Source organism: Solanum dulcamara, chromosome 4, assembly GCF_947179165.1.
Source record: "Solanum dulcamara chromosome 4, daSolDulc1.2, whole genome shotgun sequence".
Taxonomy (NCBI): domain Eukaryota; kingdom Viridiplantae; phylum Streptophyta; class Magnoliopsida; order Solanales; family Solanaceae; genus Solanum; species Solanum dulcamara.
Genome location: NC_077240.1, coordinates 1,749,340 through 1,767,855, shown reverse-complemented (window position 1 = coordinate 1,767,855; position 18,516 = coordinate 1,749,340). Strand labels below are relative to the sequence as shown.

General features: G+C 35.5%; 3 protein-coding genes across 5 annotated transcripts; 2 read left to right on the top strand and 1 right to left on the bottom strand.

Moving 5' to 3' along the window:
• The first annotated feature begins 610 nt into the window (after nucleotides 1-610).
• Nucleotides 611-3,936, top strand: LOC129885401 (uncharacterized). 3 transcript variants are annotated; one of them, XM_055959664.1, is made up of 3 exons: nucleotides 638-745; nucleotides 1,240-1,754; nucleotides 2,741-3,936. In XM_055959664.1, exon 3 carries the CDS (start codon nucleotides 2,758-2,760, stop codon nucleotides 3,532-3,534), a length of 777 nt encoding a protein of 258 aa, XP_055815639.1. In that variant the 5' UTR covers nucleotides 638-745; nucleotides 1,240-1,754; nucleotides 2,741-2,757; the 3' UTR covers nucleotides 3,535-3,936. The 3 variants fall into 3 exon arrangements, with proteins under 3 accessions (XP_055815637.1, XP_055815639.1, XP_055815638.1); XM_055959662.1 differs by lacking the exon at nucleotides 1,240-1,754 and having other exon boundaries at nucleotides 611-745; XM_055959663.1 differs by lacking the exon at nucleotides 638-745 and having other exon boundaries at nucleotides 1,042-1,754.
• Nucleotides 3,937-4,248: 312 nt separating this feature from the next.
• Nucleotides 4,249-7,407, top strand: LOC129885400 (fructose-bisphosphate aldolase 1, chloroplastic-like). Its single transcript, XM_055959661.1, has 5 exons — nucleotides 4,249-4,681; nucleotides 5,249-5,518; nucleotides 5,837-5,946; nucleotides 6,293-6,653; nucleotides 6,935-7,407. The coding sequence occupies exons 1-5, from the start codon at nucleotides 4,508-4,510 to the stop codon at nucleotides 7,211-7,213; spliced, it is 1,194 nt and encodes a 397-aa protein (XP_055815636.1). The 5' UTR covers nucleotides 4,249-4,507; the 3' UTR covers nucleotides 7,214-7,407.
• Nucleotides 7,408-8,788: 1,381 nt separating this feature from the next.
• On the bottom strand, nucleotides 8,789-14,357 carry LOC129885399 (B-box zinc finger protein 19-like). Its single transcript, XM_055959660.1, has 6 exons — nucleotides 13,710-14,357; nucleotides 12,193-12,289; nucleotides 11,975-12,090; nucleotides 11,638-11,880; nucleotides 11,463-11,557; nucleotides 8,789-9,267 (listed from the first exon to the last, which is right to left on the bottom strand). Exons 1-5 carry the CDS (start codon nucleotides 13,800-13,802, stop codon nucleotides 11,468-11,470), a joined length of 639 nt encoding a protein of 212 aa, XP_055815635.1. The 5' UTR covers nucleotides 13,803-14,357; the 3' UTR covers nucleotides 8,789-9,267; nucleotides 11,463-11,467.
• Between the last annotated feature and the right edge of the window lie 4,159 nt (nucleotides 14,358-18,516).

Below are 18,516 nucleotides of genomic sequence, written 5' to 3'. Positions count from 1 at the left end.
ATAAGCTAAAAGTCAACTTTTATTATTTTTTACTTATTTAAAGACTACGGGTGTTGTTTGATGTGGTGGATAGACAAAATAATTTTGGGATAAATTTTTAGTAACCTTCAATTATTTATTTGGTTACAAAGTATGGGATAACTTATCCAGAATTAATAATTATGACTGGGATAAGTTATCTTTCTCTTTGAGAGGTATAGTAATTTCGAGATAACTTATCAGAGGATAAAGTAGGTAAATGACAAAAATATCCCTTTAAATCCTTTTTCTACATCACTTTTCACATTCATAAAAGGGTATTTTTATAAACAAATAATTTCTTTTTTTTAAAATTTATATAATACATATTATTTTGAATGCAACAAATCAAATACTCAATAAAAAATAATCTCATCACAACTTATCTCATCATAACATTTATATTTAAATCAAATGACCGCTAAATGTAATATTTATAATAGATCCATTGTAGTCTAGTTGATTTGGATACTTAGCTCCTACCCGAGGGACCCGGGTTCAAATCCCGCAGCGGAAAAAAAAATTCAACTTCTTTTCTACACACACCACACAAAAAGTACAGCCCAAATCCGTCTATTCAAAGGCCCAAATTCTTTTATTACTTCTTTATTTTCTTTTGCCTTTTGTTTCAGAGAAACGAAACGGTGGGCGGTGGGCATATAAGTAAGCGTGTGTTTTTGGGGTTTTCTCTGTATGTGCTTCGAGATTTTTGAACTGATAAATTAAGGTACCTTGCCATTTCTATAATTCATTTGTTTACTCTCTTTTTTTCTTTCTGGAAAGGAGATGATAAAGTTCAAGCTTTGAAGTTTGGTTTTGATGAAATGGTTTCAATTTTTTCAACCCATTTAACAACTTTGCTGCTATATAAAGTTAGGCGATTTACTGAGTGTTATTCGTCTTGGTTTCAGCTTTTGTTATGTTCCTTTGAAAACTTGATTCGATTATCTTAGGTTATAACTAATAACTTATATGAGGAACTATTGAACTCAATTTTGAGTCTAAAAAACACATTCCTTGCTGAACTGATATGAGATTCTAAATTTTGTTAGAAGAACAATGCATGATTGAAGTGACAAAACTTAACTATTGTGGAATGTCGCTGATTTGGAAAATGTGATTGTAAACGTATTCACTGTTTCATTAGGTCTCAGGTTAAAATTTCAGCAAAGACAAAAATATTAGTGATTTCTTGTCATCTATCTTAATCTTGGTGGGCAGTTGGTAGGAGGTGGCAGGTATCAGTGGACTTAGTCGAAGAGGTCTCGGGTTCAAATTTTAGCTGAGACAAAAACATTTGGTGACCTGGTATTGATGGACAGAGTTATCTGTTATATGTTGTTGTTGGTGGAGGTGGCACGTATCTCGTGGAATTAGTTAAGGTGCGCAAGCTTACTTGGAAACCACGGTTATCAAAAAAAAAAAAAGAAACAACTGTTACATTGGTACATGATAAATTGGATGACTTTGAAGGGCAATATGAAAAGGATTGGGTGCTTTAGCATTTTGCTCGTACTTCATATTTCCTGTATAAAACCTCTACTTTCATTCCAAAGTCAATATGTAAGAAAATTGTTAAGCTAGGACTAAGTCAGTTATTTTCACCTTTTTGTTGTGTGGGAGAGGCTTGAGGTAGCCAGAAGTGGAAAGGAAGGCCCGGTAAGGATGCAAGGTAGGAGCTGTTGGAATGAGCTAGTACTGAATTCGTGTTGTCGTGGAAACTTAATGGATTAAAGGTTATACATTTAAATATTACTCATCATAGAATTGCATCCTTGAGGAATAGTCCATATAATTTGTTTCTATATGTGAAGGACCCCTTTGATTACTCTGATTATTGTCTCTGAATTTCAATTGACATATGTTTCCAAAAATAGGATTTGGCTTATAAGATGTTTAATGTTTTAGCACTGATGTTATAGTATATGCAAATTTAGTGGTTACTTTTTGTCATTCCCAATGATGTTATGTCTGCTGCACCTGCAGTGGTTTTGCCTTTGGATACTAGCGAGTACACCGAGACTTTACATGATGAGTGACGCTTTCATTTGAATGAATTTGCTTCTCTCTTTCCATATGGTCGAGTAGGGAGTAAATTATTGAATCCTCCTTCCCGTGATGCTTCCGTATCTTTAATCCTGGCCTGGTTCGTAGTAGTGACACTCACACCAAGTCTTTTAACTGATTTCATCAATTATAGGCAGTACTAGTCTGCCACAACAGCTGAAGATATTCAGCTGTCTCTTTCTTGCTTGATGTTATAATTCTTTAGGTTTGATCCCGAAGATTGCCCTTGTTGTAAATTGTTGATGCAAGTAACCCACTTTTTTCCATCTTCTTGTTATTGAAAGCTCATTTTCATGACATTTGAAACCATTCTATTGTGGTTTTATTTTAATTGCTTGTGCTTGGAGTCATAAACCGCAAGTGAATAGAGGTCCTGAGATAGAACCCCACTTGGTATCTTGCATCCTATTATAAAATGTTTGTTGATGGTTCATGCAAGTAACCCACTTTTTTCCATCTTCTTGTTATTGAAAGCTCATTTTCATGACATTTGAAACCATTCTATTGTGGTTTTATTTTAATTGCTTGTGCTTGGAGTCATAAACCGCAAGTGAATAGAGGTCCTGAGATAGAACCCCACTTGGTATCTTGCATCCTATTATAAAATGTTTGTTGATGGTTCATGAAGGCTTTACCTATGTACTTTCTGTTGCAGGGCGGTTGTTAAGGAATATGACTGAACTTCTTTCCATGGCCATGGCCATGGCTGTTGATGATGACATGAAAGATGATAGTGTTTCTCCGCTTGACTTCAATTCTATAGGTAGCAACAAGAGTGGAGATGTGCTTTCACCTGAGGATGTAGCATGGGCTGACTCATGCCTCATTAGTGATCTTGCTATATTGGACCATGGCATGGATTCTTTGAAACACGTCTTACTGGACACTTTTCCTTCCCAAACAATCTTTTCTGCAGTGATGAGGGATGACTCCCCTCGAGACTCTCCTATTTTCCCCACCATCGAAAAGACAGGAATTTCAGGGATTGTAGATGACACGATTTATGATTTTTCTCCATCCAATGAACAAGAAGGGGACACTACTCGTCATCTGATTAATAACATAGATACAGATACTTTTTGGTCCAGAATTAACTCAGAAAATGTTTTTTCCCCCACCTATAATGAGGATGTGAGATTAGTTGAACCCTTTGATTCTGAAGTAGATTCAGAGTTTTCAACATTTGTCGAGGATAATTTGGATGACTACATATTCAAGGTCTGGGAACTTGACATTCCTGATGAGGAAGATGTACTTGTTAAACAGCTCAACAAAGCCCTTGTAGGAAGCTTCGTGGACTCCACCCCTCCAGCTTCTGAAAATGTTGTACTGGTTGATAAGTTGCAGTCCACCCCTCCAGCTTCTGAAAATGTTGTACTGGTTGATAAGTTGCTTGATGATATCGTTTCTGGCCTTGATGACCTGTCGTTGAATCCAATAACTGATTAAGTTATGTTGCAAATCCAAATCTGGTCAGGACCATGCTGCTTTAGATGCAAAGCTCGAGTAGTTTAAACAAAAATTCAACGACTCCGTTTTGCAGCTTACTGTTTCTGACTCATTTTCTAGTAGAAAGAGGGTCGCATGTCTGTGTACGGTCCAGGAAGGAAAGACGATCACATACGCTCAGACATAAATTTGCAATGTTGTTCTGTATTTTAGTTACTACCCCTATTTAGCTTGATTATTAAGTAGCAACTAGTGTAAGAAAACAGGTTTTTTTCCTTGAACTTTCCTTGTATATTGTTATAGATTACTTGGGTAATGCTTTCCTTCCTTTGGACTGGAGTGTATTAGCTGATGCAAGAGATTGGATTTTAGATTTGGTGCATGAAATTTTTTGGAGTTATTCATTCGGCTGTGAGACGGGAAGTAATGAGAAATTTTCCGCAATGGGCCAAAGCTTGTCTCTAGAAGGTAGTTAGATATATTTTTCATTTACAACTTTGGGAGGTATCTAGTGGAATAAATGCGGTGCATGCAAATTGTTTCGGACACTATCCTTATTAAAAAAAAGAATTGTTGAATATTTGAAAGTCACTGTCAAACCCAATCCTGGAACTGAACCATGACCACTGATCACCTTGGGATAACCAAAACAAACAGGGAAAATGTTACCAAGCCACTCAAGGTAGGATTGCTAATCAGAGCCTCACGTTTGTCTACCATTACAATAATTCCATCTAAATCAACCACCACTTGTATAATGTGTCAAGTAGACAAACTTAATATTACATGGCAAACAGACATTGGTTGGCTCATAACAACCTCAAATGACACATCTTCAATGACACTTTAGCACAGTTATAAATTTTGGCACTCTGCTTGAGAAATTTGTGTGGCAAAGATTGACATTGAGAAGAGAGTGTGCTGAGAGATAAGGAACTTTGTTTTAGAAAGGGAAATAAAGGGTCAAGAAAAAATGGCCTCAGCATCTCTACTAAAGTCATCCCCAGTTCTTGACAAATCTGAGTTTGTAAAGGGGCAAAGCCTTCGTCAGTCTTCCGTCTCAGTGGTTCGTTGCCACCCCACCAATGCTACTTCTTTCACTATCCGCGCTGCTTCCTCCTATGCTGATGAGCTCATTAAAACCGCTGTAAGTTTTAAATTTGCAAGTTTATGTTTCGTGCACTGTCAGTAGTCTAAGGAATTTTTACAATATCAGTATGTAATTCTCCATGTCATGCCTTATTAGTTAACCTGAAAAATAGAGTAATTTATGTGCTATTATCTGTTAAACTGAAAGATTTCTTATGAATTGTTCATTTTATATTCTCAGTATCTTGGTCAGACCAATGAATAGAGCTGAGAGTTATGGTAAAAGCCATTAATAGGAAACCGAAATAACTAGTTGTAGTTTGCATGAAAGAGCTAATGTAAATTCTAGGATGACTGGCCCTTCCAATTCAGCTAACATATTCTATGCCTTTGATAGTATACAAATTCTTTACATTGTCATTGTATATACTTAAACTCTTAGCTTTGAGTTTGTGTTCCATACACCGATAGTAAAAATATGTATGTGAAAACCTTGAAAAGTAGTATACTAGTATAAATATCAATCCTGAACCCATTAATTTTTTTAATGTTGGATTCGCCTTTGAATTTAAAATAGCAATTTTAAATGGTAAGGCTTTAACAATGAAGTGTTCGTTATGTGTAGAAAACCATTGCATCACCAGGACGTGGAATTTTGGCTATGGATGAGTCAAATGCCACTTGTGGAAAGCGTTTGGCTTCCATTGGTTTGGAAAACACTGAGGCTAACCGCCAAGCTTACCGTACCTTGCTGGTGTCAGCTCCAGGTCTTGGACAGTACATCTCTGGTGCTATTCTTTTTGAGGAGACTCTCTACCAGTCTACCGTTGATGGACGCAAAATAGTTGATGTTCTTATTGAGCAAAACATTGTTCCCGGTATCAAAGTTGACAAGGTATATTTAAGTATCGTCATTCTATATGGCAAGTTTAAGACCACAAGATTTAAAGTACTACACACATCTTTAATTTAAGATGACAAGATTCAAAAGTCTCCCTCAATTTCTTAAACTTCGAGCCTAGTCAAACTAAGACACTAAAATTGGGACGGAGGGAGTATATGGTTAACAAGACCATGTTGTAGGGTGTTCAAACTTAAGTTTGATTCTTGAAGAAATTTAATTTGTTTTAACTTAGAGGATTTCAAGTTTAATGATGAATTGGACTGAAATGAGATTTCTATCAATCTCCTAATCATTTTTATCTGTTGACAGGGTTTGGTTCCCCTTGCTGGTTCAAATGATGAATCATGGTGTCAAGGTCTTGATGGCCTTGCCTCCCGCTCTGCTGCATACTACCAACAGGGAGCACGTTTCGCCAAATGGTACATTTGGATTCACTTTGTTATTTTCCCATGATAGGCACAACGAAAGAAAAAAAAATCTATATGGGCGATATCAATTAGTTGGGAATATGTTTTAGTCATGCTATGTTACATTTACTTTAGGTCCTATCTATTTCAAAGGGTCTTTTGGTCATTTTAGCAGTTTATATGCTACTCTAGCCTTATTTTACATAATGTTGGTCTGAGATGAATTTAAATAGAGTGACAAGTCAGCGAGGATTCGTATAGCCGACCCCATCTTACATGAGATTGAAGTATGATAACTGTTGTTGTGTTGATTTTGTTATGTTTCAAAATTATATGCTAAAATCATGGTACCTTGCAGGCGTACCGTGGTGAGCATTCCCAACGGACCATCTGCATTGGCTGTGAAGGAAGCAGCATGGGGCTTGGCTCGCTACGCTGCCATTTCTCAGGACAATGGTTTGGTCCCAATTGTGGAGCCAGAGATCTTGTTGGACGGTGAACACGGCATTGACAGGACTTTTGAGGTAGCACAGAAGGTCTGGGCTGAAGTCTTCTTCTACTTGTCTGAGAACAATGTCATGTTTGAGGGTATCCTCTTGAAACCAAGCATGGTTACTCCTGGTGCTGAATGCAAAGACAGGGCCACCCCTCAGCAGGTCGCGGACTATACCCTCCGTCTCCTCAAGAGGAGGATTCCCCCAGCTGTGCCTGGAATCATGGCAAGTCTCTCTCCGTTTCAATTTTTTATGGCAGTATTTGATTGAGCAAGGAGTTTAAGAAAGAGAGATTTTGACACATATCAAAAGTACCCTTGAAACTTAGGTATTGAACATTCTAACAGGCTATAAAAGCATGACATTAAGGGTAAAATAAGAAGTTTATAGAACTTTACTTTTCCAACATATAGAATATGAACTGTTAGTCCATTTCTAGTGGTAGATGAATAAATGAATTACATAACTTATGCTAATTGATTCAATATTGTTGGCTTGTGAAACAGTTCTTGTCTGGTGGGCAATCAGAAGTTGAGGCTACATTGAACTTGAATGCCATGAACCAAGCTCCAAACCCATGGCACGTGTCGTTCTCGTACGCAAGGGCTCTTCAGAACACTTGCTTGAAGACATGGGGAGGACAACCTGAGAATGTGAAGGCTGCTCAGGATACTTTACTTGTCAGGGCCAAAGCTAACTCTCTTGCTCAGCTTGGAAAGTACACAGGCGAGGGTGAATCAGATGAAGCTAAACAAGGAATGTTTGTAAAGGGCTATGTCTACTAAGTTATAGGCACTGAAGTCTTGAAGAAGAGATAAAAATATGATGAGCTGAATGGGTATAGTGAAGCAGAGAAATGATGAATTATCTCATACTATGAGTTATGCAATTAGTAAAGCCATAGAGGAGTATTTTTGTTTATTTGATTACCTGTACTTTTTTTAACAACTTTAATAAACTTTCTTGGTGATTGAGACTAGTTAGTGTTGCTTAATGAATGATAAACCAGCAGTGTAAATGTCTTGGAGCAATGCGTGACCTATGGGTTACGGGTTCGAACCATGTAAGCAACCACTGGTTGCCTTAGGGTCCCCTTGGGGCGTGGCCCTTTCCTGGACCATGCTAATGCGAGATGTTTGGTGCATCGACTGCCAAGTGGAAATATCTCGTGAACTCTTCAAGCTTAAACTAGCTTCTTGTTCATTATGCATACTGAATAATGAAAATTACTTATTGTGAGCACATGGTTTTTAAAGATTTTTAAAGCAATACTTGTTTACCAATATCTCCTATTCTTTTATCCAAGGAGGGTACAAATCGTGTTTCCCTGCACTGAGATACATTTAATTACTATACAACAACTAGTGCGACTTAACTCCAAGCAAGTTGAGCTCGACTATATTAAGTCCTCAGCTTTCATGTTTCTCCGTTTAAGATCAATCTCTAAAATTATATAAAATAAAATGAAAAGTGCTAAAGTTCTCTGTATTTTCTAATATATCTTCACAATTGTTTGGGGGGAAATATCTATTTGAACTAGTAATAACGTTTATGTACATTTTGAAAAACTAGCAAGATAGAGAATCAAGATACCTTGTAAAAAAAAACACATTAATATATACATCTTAGAGGAACTCAAATGAAGAAATACTGAAGACAGAAGCTTCATATACTGGAGCTTGGAAGCCATTAACCAAATATGCAGTAAAATATAGTGATCTTCATTCTTTAATAGGATGATCATTATGGATCATTTAAAAAACAAGACCTGTAATCGCTGATACAACACTACAAGAACCACACCCCAAAGGTAGCTATTGAGGTGGGAGGCCCAACGCTATATAAGCCCCACATCAGCTCTCAATTTAACCAATGTGGGACTCAAGTCTCATTCCTTACAATAATATCATACAGTCGCACCCCAAGGGGTGTGACGTAGACAACCTACCACACTGCAAGTAGTAGTGGTTGCTTTCACGGCTCAAGCCACAACCTATAGGTCACATAAAAACAACTTTACCATTGCTCCAAGATCAATTAAGATTAGAAGGAAATATTGTAGAGCTCCTTTTGAGGCAGAGTTTCAAGAAATCTGAAAGGAGGTGCATACCGGTATTTGGATTCCACTGGCCTGATACGTTGCACTTATTACAGGCAGAAGCGCTCCCCATACAAGCGTGTTTTCATTCCAAGGACTCAAACTCGAAACCTCTAGTTTTAAGAATCCACAAGATCACCTAGAGTTAATATCATAGATGGTCATCCAAGCGAAGAAACTGTTAAATCCAGTCCCTCAAAATGCCAGTCATATGATTCCAGAGCACTCTTCTACTTGGTTAAATCGAATTGGACACAACATGTTTGGTACTGGGGATTTTCTCCCCAATAATTTGTGTCAACCTTAAAAGATTATAAAGTTTAACAACAGAATTCAAACCAGGTGAGATTACAATTGTAATGGTGGAAACTTGATGAATAAAAATTACAATTAAATGAATGTCACTGCTATATAGAGTATCAGTTCCTCTTGAATCTGTAAAGATTGTTTTTTTCTCATTACTCATTACAGGAAATTACAGAGGCAAATGTGGTGACTGCAGCCTTATCCTCTCTCCAAAGCGAGATGGCAGAATTTCTTTCTGATCCTCTTCTCAAAGTATATGCATGAAGTGGTTGAATAATGAACTTCAGATAGCTCTTCACTCAAGAAATACCTCAACTTGGTCCCGATTAGTTCAAAGGCCTCTCTTAAAGCTTTGACATTACATAGAACTCAGTTGGGGCCGGCAACTCCAATTCATAATTCAAGTTTGAAATTTGGAATGGCAGCAGCTCACATCTGCAGTTCAAAAATGGAAATGATAAGCATACGAGAGAGAAAGAATTCATGCTTACAAGCCTTATAAACTGAGCAGTATTAGCCAAGTACAATTCCACGAGCTCAAACGTAAACATCTTCAACACCACAAGTTTCGCTTTGTTATAACTTTACATACATTGTCAAAGCAAACATATTGCAGACTGTGAACACGAGTGCTGCAAAATTGACCATGAACATTGTACAATTGAACAACCAAAAATTCTATTATCAAACTAGATATCTTACTGAAAAGCTACATTTTGAAGTACAATTCGGTACCCAGCTCAAGATGAAAAGCTAGCACTCTATTCATTATCTTAGTGCTTTTGAAAGTGGCTTTTTTGCAAATCTATTAGGGGGTCGTTTGGTAAGGTGTATAAGAATAGTCCTGAATAGGGTGTATTAGTAATGCTGATATTAGTTATGTTGTCATCAGTTATGTAGAAATTATGTGAACAGTTTTGAGAGGCAGTTATACCATGCTAATGCATGCATCAAAATTCCTTGCATTGTTAATACCATGGTTTGCCATTTATTAGTTATACATAGCATATATTCTAATGCATCCTAACCAAATGACCCCTTACCCGCAACATGATGAAAGACCAGAATCCACTAGAGGAATAAAAGAAGGGTTACGATTTACGAACGAATTCAAAGGACAAGATGATCATTAATATTATGACATAAAGGTAAACCACCCAAGCAGATTGCAAAGGTGGCACGTGCAAATGCCCTGTCCTTTCAAGGTCCACTTGAGGGACAGCAGTCATTTATATCCAAGTTATGGCCCTAAGTTTCAGTTTTTCACTAATGGGTTCAGTAGCTATTCTACATTTATTTGCATCATTAAAATAGTAAAGAGTTGAAAAAGAATTTAACTTTAAACTTGCCATTTTACCCTTAATGGCATGCTTTTATAGCTACAGAAATTTCATGGCATGTTTAAAATCACAAGTTCCAAAAGTCTTTTTTTCCAAAACTACATACCCAATCATAGACTATTCATTTTCATCAACATCACATATACATGATATACATGAAATGACAGCAATGGAAACTCACAAAGGTAGAAAAATTGCAGTCCTTGGCCAATGATAATCAAGCCTGCTTTTCCTAGTAGTTGTTCTCACGGGAAGGAGGAGAGGAATAGGTGTGACAGGGACTATGGAATCCCCCAGAGAGCCCAAATCACCCAGGAAAGGGTAAAAGTCATTAGGTTTGGGTGGGTATGGGTCAAATTCAGAAAAGACATTCTTCCGATGGTTTGTTTTTTGATTACTAAATATAACAAAAACTGTTGAAGCCAAACCGCAAGATGAGGCCCATGAAAGGGAGAAACATGCAATTCCAGGTGCCTGCATTTCCGTCCATGCCTAGAAAGAATTTCTATATCTCACTAAATATCCATACGTTATCAGTTGTGCGCCATCTTAGAGAAAGTACTTATTTTACTAAGTGCCTTCATTATTCCTACATGACCAGAACAAATTTCTATCTCTTACTAAATATCTTATCAGACCTTACTTTGTGGGATTTCACTGGGTATGTTGTTGTTGTTGCTAAATATCCTATCAGCTTTGAAATGTTTTTCTTGAGCCAAGGGTCTATCCAAAACAGCCTCTATACCTCACAGGATAGGAGTAAGGTCTGCATACGCTCTACCCGTATGCTATGTTGTACTAAATATCCTAGAATTAAAGTCTACTCAAGGTATTTGAATTTTGAACATCCTTCTCTTCTTTTTGTTAAACTTGATACACAATCCCCATCATGTAACTGCCTAGCAGCAGCGAGGCACTCAAGAAAAATCGCAGCAACAACACATCTCAGCCGAAAAGGTGTAAATGCCTCTCAAGTATCTTTCGTAACCCAGCCACCTTGAGGTGCACCTAAATGTCCTTAAATACTTCTTTAGAATCTGCAATTAAGTACAGCAAAGATCCTTTTGCAGAAAGTGACAATTATTCTTTCATTGCTTATATTCGTCCACTCTTAATGGAAAAAGGTGTCAAAACCCATAAGAATGTGTGACTGAATAGAATATGGCTTATGTACGTGCACATTGTAATTTGTAATGGTAAAATTCATTGTACCATTCAAAATACTCCAAGACTTTAACAAAGTTGAGAGAAGGACATTCAAAACTCAAATACATTGAGTAGAGTACACACCTTGATCACTTCTTTGGTTCTCTTTTGAAGGGTCCATCAGGAACCACACCGACTGACTCATGATTGCTGCCACCAAGCATGTCCATTCCTTGTTCCTGCATTAAATTTTATAATTACTGGGGACCGATAGCTGAACAAAGTGACTGAGATAGTACTTCCAATTTGAGTAGATTACCTGATTATTTGACGTTTGACCATGCATCCTTTGAGGTCTGGAGTTAAGGTCAATCAACTCATTCTCCATTTTCACGCTATTATTCACGTTATTTTCTACCACTACCATAGCGGTCTCCCTGTTTGGTTGGTGATTTTCTATCATAGGGAGCTTAAAGGGTTGTGCAGGCTCTCTCCTTACATCACCCTGTTCAGTAGATGGCAATCCTAGCTCATTTGAAGGGCCCAACTTATCTCCCGGAAACTACAGGAGGACACAAAAGGAAGTAATAAATAGACTCTTCCCTAAACACAAGAAGAACCTGAACCAGGGTTTGTCTTAGCATGAATTTACAAACCTCAATTCTCTGCCTTATAAGGAGATATCTTCCATGGGTTCTTTTACCTCCAACATGGACAATCATATCACATTGCAAACAAAGGGAACTTCCATCGATCTCACAATAAAAGAAAGCTACATACAGGTATCCAGCAAAGAAGCAAAAAGTTCATATAATGTTGTCATCTTGGCCAACAGAATAAGGAATAAGGAAAGAGAAGAAATGAAACTACATACCAGGTGCATTTTCACATATGTCACAACGCTGGATTTTACTGGGGTCAGCTAGCCCAACTCTTACATGTCGACTTGCAAGCTTGTTGCACATATGGACCTAATATCAGATATAACAAGGACCGTGAATTTCTTTCAGTAGAAACTAGATGAATTAATACTTGTGAGTTATGAAAGCAAAGAAGCAGATACTGACCAAATGTGCCACAAGATCATATTTTACCAAATTAGTTCCTTATAAGTGAATGTTCTTCTATCCTACAACTTGTATATCACTTTTGTGTTCCCAAACACTAGAAGTTTCTTGGAAGATCAGACAAGGGCAGTAAATATAGGTGAGACGAGGCATGAATAAGTAAATGATGAATATGGAGAAGTTTCCATACACGCATCAGAAAATACAAGCCTAACTAGGTAAAAGTGTTATGAAGACAATAATTCCAAAGAAGGACTTAACAGTCCATTAGAACCCAAGGGTGTGGTTTAGCGGTCGATGAAAACCATCAGAAACCAAGGTTAGAATCACACCAGGGACAACAGAATGTAATGATTTCTTCTCACCTTGCCTAAGCCTTGGGGGCAGAGTACTGTTGCCTAAATTGGCGGGAGATAGCAGGTACTTGGTGGAATAATCGAGGTGAGGTGATGGGCGGGACACCACCGTTATCAAACAAAATAAGGCCTCTAGTCCATTCAGGTTGATCAATGGGTGGATTGGAATTTCAGAAGATGCAGTACCACAAGGGATTGCATTGAATTGTATACTCTAAAAGAACAGGCATGGTATAAGTAGTAAGTACAAAGAAAGAAAACGTAGACCACCATATGCACTACATCAGTGGAAGATGTAAAATTTTTGCAAATCCTAGATTCCTCTCTGCACAACAAAGAGGAAAACTAACAGAATGGACCTCAGAGAAGATAATTCCATCCCTGTAGTTAGATAGTTTGTATTATTTCATAAAGTAGAAACCTTGAGTTAGAATACAACAAATAACAACATACCCAGTGTAGTGGGGTCTCGGGAGGATAGCATATACTCAAACCTTACCCCTACCTAGATAGAGAGGCTGTTTCCCAAATACCCTCGATGCAAGTGTAGCAGATCAAGTAGTTATGGGGGGGGGGGGGGGGATGGCAGTAAAGAAAATCTGGCAATTAATAAGGAAAGCAGTACAAAGCATCCAAAAAGGGACCAGCAACAAGGTTAGTGTGATAACCGAAACACAATGGACTAAAGATGGTAACAGATACTAAAAGCAAGAAACAATATGAATAAGGCTAATTCTACGACATACAAATAACCAAGCCTAATCCCTTCGAAAAGCAAAAAACTTGAGTTAGAATACGGATCAATAATGAATCAACCAATTCATACAACAAAAGGGCATTCTTTAAACATAAACAACAAGAATTCGACCCACCAGTAACCCATGATTTAGACAATTTATTTTCTATCGTAATAAGGGATTACAAAAGGCAACAAGATTAATACTGAAAAAATGGAATTCAATAAATACCTTTTCGTCACAAGAACGACAGAGAGCAGCCTCATCAGCAGCACAGAAAAGTATGGCGGCAGCACTTTCACAAACATCACAAAGGGTTCTCATATTCGTTTGTATATTTTCACTCTTCAATTTCCTTTACTCATTTTCCAAGAATTCACTTCAGGTCATGGATTCACTTACCCTACTATTGATTTAACAAAAAACAAATAACACCCACAAATCTGTATGAAATAAAGTTAAGTTTTTTTAATCAAGGATAGGTGAAGAGTGAAAGAGGAGACAAAAAGAGATAATTGGGGTTTTGACAAGAAAAGAAGAAAAAGAACTGATGGTTGAGCTGTGTTAAGAAAAGAGGAAGAATTGAAAGAGAGGAGAAAAGAAGAAGAAGAAAAAGATGAAAGTCGTGGAGGACAAATGGGATCAACAGAGAGACCCACACAAGAGACAACCAAAAGGTGACTCCTTTTTTGAGTCATCCAGCTATAATGTTGGTAATTTTCTTGTCTAAATTGCCTTTTTTAATCAATTATATGTTTGCCAAATTAGCATGTTAAGTGGTTTGGTTTGGTTGATGTTGCTTTGGCACGCAGATGATGTTGCTTGTGTTGCATCCAATTAGCATGTTACATGGTTACATTTGCGGAGGTACAAAAAACAAAAATATTGCTTGTATTACATTCAAATAGCATGTTGCATGGTTTGATGATATAACCAAGAACACTTCAGGTCATTTCAGCGGCCTAAGCCTTGAGGAGGTAGCGATTGTCCAATAAATACTTGAGGAGGGTTGGTGGGAGGTACTTGGATCAAATAGTTGAGCTGTGGAAGCTGATCTGCACAACATCGTTATAAAACATTCAATTGACATGTTACATCATTTACATGGTTTGGTGATAAAAATATGAATATGTAAGGTGATTTCTTCGGCCTAAATCGAGTATACTTATTTGATATGTATGTTGGAGAAAAATAGCAATTATCCCGTGAAATAATCAAAATATGTTACTAAAGATATTTGATAAAATAGTTGAGGTATGAAAGTTGATGCGGACAACGTGAACTATAAAAAAATGTTGGTTGTATTGCATTCTATTAGAATGACAATTGAACCAACCTAGTTTATGAAATTGAATTGAAATGTTAGCAAATAGAGAAAAATAACAACCAAAAAAAAAACAATCTTTTCTTGGTGTTGATAATTAATAAGGCCACTCAGCCATTCAAAGAAATGCAGAATGTCATCTTTAGACAAAATCTTAAGATATATTCCTAGATATTTTAACAAAATAATTTATAAGTTAGCTAGATTTTTTATTTTTTTATTGCATGAGATTTCTTGGGCGAAGCTTTTTCCAAGCTAGATTGTACACGAGGCTAAGAGTATATTTGAATTATGTAGTTTCTTTATACAGTAATACAAAGTGATTAGTTCCGATGAAAAAAAAGAGAATATGTTGTGACATTAATTCACAGTCTTGATGAAAAAATCAAATAAACCCTCCCCACAGTCCTCGACCTAAGACCCTTACTTTGGCCACTTATAAGTTGTCATTGTGACATTGCCACCACAATCCATTTTCCCTATAATCCCTCTTATTCCTCTTGTCATGCCCCGACACTTCCCTAGCCTTTTGTTCTATCTTCTATGATATGAAAGGCTAAAACAAATTTCATAAATGATGGCAATAGTTCTAGATTTGAAATGCCAATTATCCTACACAACACCAATTACTTGTTTCATCTTTCAAAAGATATAGAATAACAAAATTGTACCATATACGAATCATATGCTAATAAGCGATTAACTTATACACAGTGATAATTAAAAAAAAATTATAACTAAAAAAGAATCTAAAATATGATCAAAAATTGTATATGTTTGAGAAGCGGAAAGTCACTCGACTAAGAGCCCGTTTGGATGGGTTTTAAGTTGGTCAAACCAACTTATAAGCCTCTTTTAAGCTTTTGAACGTGTTTGTCTAATGCTAACTTTAAGCCATAAAGTTCTTAAAGCCAATCAAAAATGAAAAGTTAGGATTTCTATCTTTTTTTTTAAGTGCTTAAAGTCATTTTATTTGACCATGAAAATTATTTTTATATCCCTTATATTTTAACTAAATTCTCAAACTACCTTTTTTAGTCTTTTAACCCTAAAATTCAAACATTTATTTTCAATATAAACACTTTTATCCAAACACTCAACTGCTTATTTATAAAAATAACTTTCAGCATTTTAAAATTTTAAAAGCATTTCATACATAAAAGTTACTCTTTTAAGCCTATTCAAACGGGCTCTAAATACTATCAATATGATCTAACCTATTGTCAATATGCCTATTAAAAAATATTGAAGGTTTCAAACCTAATTAATAAAAAAAACAATTTATATTCTTAGGGTGGGGATGTTTTGGCATAGAAAAGCAGATAAAGAAGAGGTCCACAAATAATCCAATAAGATGGGCCATTGTCATTTGGACACGTGAGAATCAGGAAGGGTGTGGCAAGCGTGGCTGTTGGAGATTTTGTTGTTATAGATTGTCCTAATAAAAGTAGGATCAAAACAACAATTCTTAGCCACACACTTCTAAAGTCTTGAAAGCTACCTCTCCCTTTTTTTCATCCACTAATTACTTCTCTTCCATGTCCAACTTTTTTCCCCCTAATTTTTAAAAATAGAGACTATTGGATAACTATGCTTGTCGAGATTTAGGTATAGTTTGACCATAAATATATTTGAGAAAAAAATTGAAAATTAATGTTTAGCTATATAATTTGACAAATATATTTAATAAACATCTCAAGTATTAAAAATACTTGTGAATTTGTGGTCAAATGCTGACTTATACAAATGAAAATAAGATAGTAGTAACACTTCAAGTATTTTTGTTTTCTATTGAAATTTGTCGTCTGAACTTTTATAAAGTAATTTTTTCGTCTTAGTTTATGTGGTATTTCTTTAGTTATTTCAAAAAATAATGATGTCTTTTTAGTAATTTAATTTTTCATTTTTTTATTATTTTTCTTGATAAAATAATTTATATTCACATAAAAATTTAATGTTTATGTCCTTTCATTGTTAAAATTTATGTTCAATGCATACCTTCGCATAAATTTAGAGAAGGGTGGAGTACTATCCACTTCACTAATTGCTACTCTTTCTATTCTAATTTATGTAACACATTTTGTAATACATTCTGGAAAAAAGTGACATACTTTTTAATTCAAAAACAATTGAACTTGCACTTTTCATTTTGTCTAAATATCAAGTTTTTATAGTCGCGTAAATATTTTGACATATTTAAAATTATAAATTTTAAAATCATTATTTCTTTCTTGAATTTTTGCATCTATGTCCAAACCATTTCACAATATTAAATGCTCTATAAGTCTATTTTACTATAACACTATAATTTTATATTTTAGCTCATTTATTTTAATTATTTATTTTTTGATGGTTAGTTACAACTTTAATGCCATTATTTTTCATGATATTTTGATGATCGACTCCACTCTCTACCTATTTTTAATGATGAATATTATTTACTACTCATGACAATGCTTCCAACATCTTTTACCCATCTTCTAGATTTCTAACTCTCGATTCAATTATGTTTGAGGTCTACTAGTATAATTAGTATGTTATCCACTAATAATATAACAATTACATCTAAAACTCTGGTTATTATGCGTCTACCAAAGTCAAAGAAAGATAATTTAAAGTCTTAAACAAGTAGGATTTGAGATTATCAATTATTCTTTCCATTCATTTTTACTTGTCTATTCTAAACTTTACAAGATTATTTCTCATATTAATCTCCAATTTTAATTTTTAAAAACATTTATTATGTGTATCTAGTTAGATTACGACATGCTTCTACAATAAAGATTCGCCATTTGATTGAAACAAGTTTCGTGATACTCATCACTCTTCGAGGCCAAGATGGGGTTGTTATTTTTTGTCATTCACCCTTTTAAATGTAAAAATAATTTTAAATTTATATTTTTATGAATAAACTCCAAATGCATTTCAATCATTTTAATGAAATTCTGTCTATAATCACTATTTTATCAAACACATTAACGGTTTATTATCAAACATTTTTACTCATACATATAATTGCTAATTCTAAAAAGACAGTAAGACACCTTCAACGGGAAAGATGTTTTTCAGTAGTCAATACTTGATACTTATCAACTATTTTCAAATTTCAATCAGCTAACCTAAATGGTTTCTAGATATTTTTTTTAAAAAAAATAGTTACCTAAATAATATACAACTTATTTTATCATAATTTTTAAATTTTTCTACTATCTAAAAAAATGTCAAAAATTCTCTCTCGGGTACATCACTCATCTCTCGCAAATATATCCCTATCTCCCTCTCGGATACATCCCTCTCCTATGTATCCGGATTTCCTATTATAATTTGACTACTTGTCTTTCCCTCCTATCCAATGATTGAACAAAAAAAAAGACCAATTCATTCTTTTTCTAATCAAGGGGAACGTTTCTAATTCTTAATTCTATAAGGTTGAATAAAAATTCGATTGACCATTTGATATAATTGCTATGCTTAGTGTGTGACTCGTTGGTTTTCTTAGGGTTAGGATTAAAAAAGCCCAGCCCACATAGTATGAACTAAAAACTATAGAACTAATAACCATCCTCTCCTATGTATTCGGATTTCCTATCCCCTCTCTGATACATGTCTATCCCCTATCTGATACATCACTTCCCTCTCGGATAAATGTCTCCCCTATGTATCCAGATCTCCTAATCCCTATTTGATACATCTCTATCCCCTATCTGATACATC

Bases quoted from the DNA above. Each gene is read 5' to 3' on its own strand.
- LOC129885401 (XM_055959662.1), top strand. From the start codon at position 2,758: ATGACTGAACTTCTTTCCATGGCCATGGCCATGGCTGTTGATGATGAC.
- LOC129885400 (XM_055959661.1), top strand. From the start codon at position 4,508: ATGGCCTCAGCATCTCTACTAAAGTCATCCCCAGTTCTTGACAAATCT. The intron at 4,682-5,248 runs GTAAGTTTTAAA...CGTTATGTGTAG, and splicing joins ATGAGCTCATTAAAACCGCT to AAAACCATTGCATCACCAGG. The intron at 5,947-6,292 runs GTACATTTGGAT...GGTACCTTGCAG, and splicing joins GGAGCACGTTTCGCCAAATG to GCGTACCGTGGTGAGCATTC.
- LOC129885399 (XM_055959660.1), bottom strand. From the start codon at position 13,802: ATGAGAACCCTTTGTGATGTTTGTGAAAGTGCTGCCGCCATACTTTTC. The intron at 12,290-13,709 runs GTATTTATTGAA...ATCTGATATTAG, and splicing joins GTCGTTCTTGTGACGAAAAG to GTCCATATGTGCAACAAGCT. The intron at 11,558-11,637 runs GTAATCTACTCA...AATTTAATGCAG, and splicing joins GTCAAACGTCAAATAATCAG to GAACAAGGAATGGACATGCT.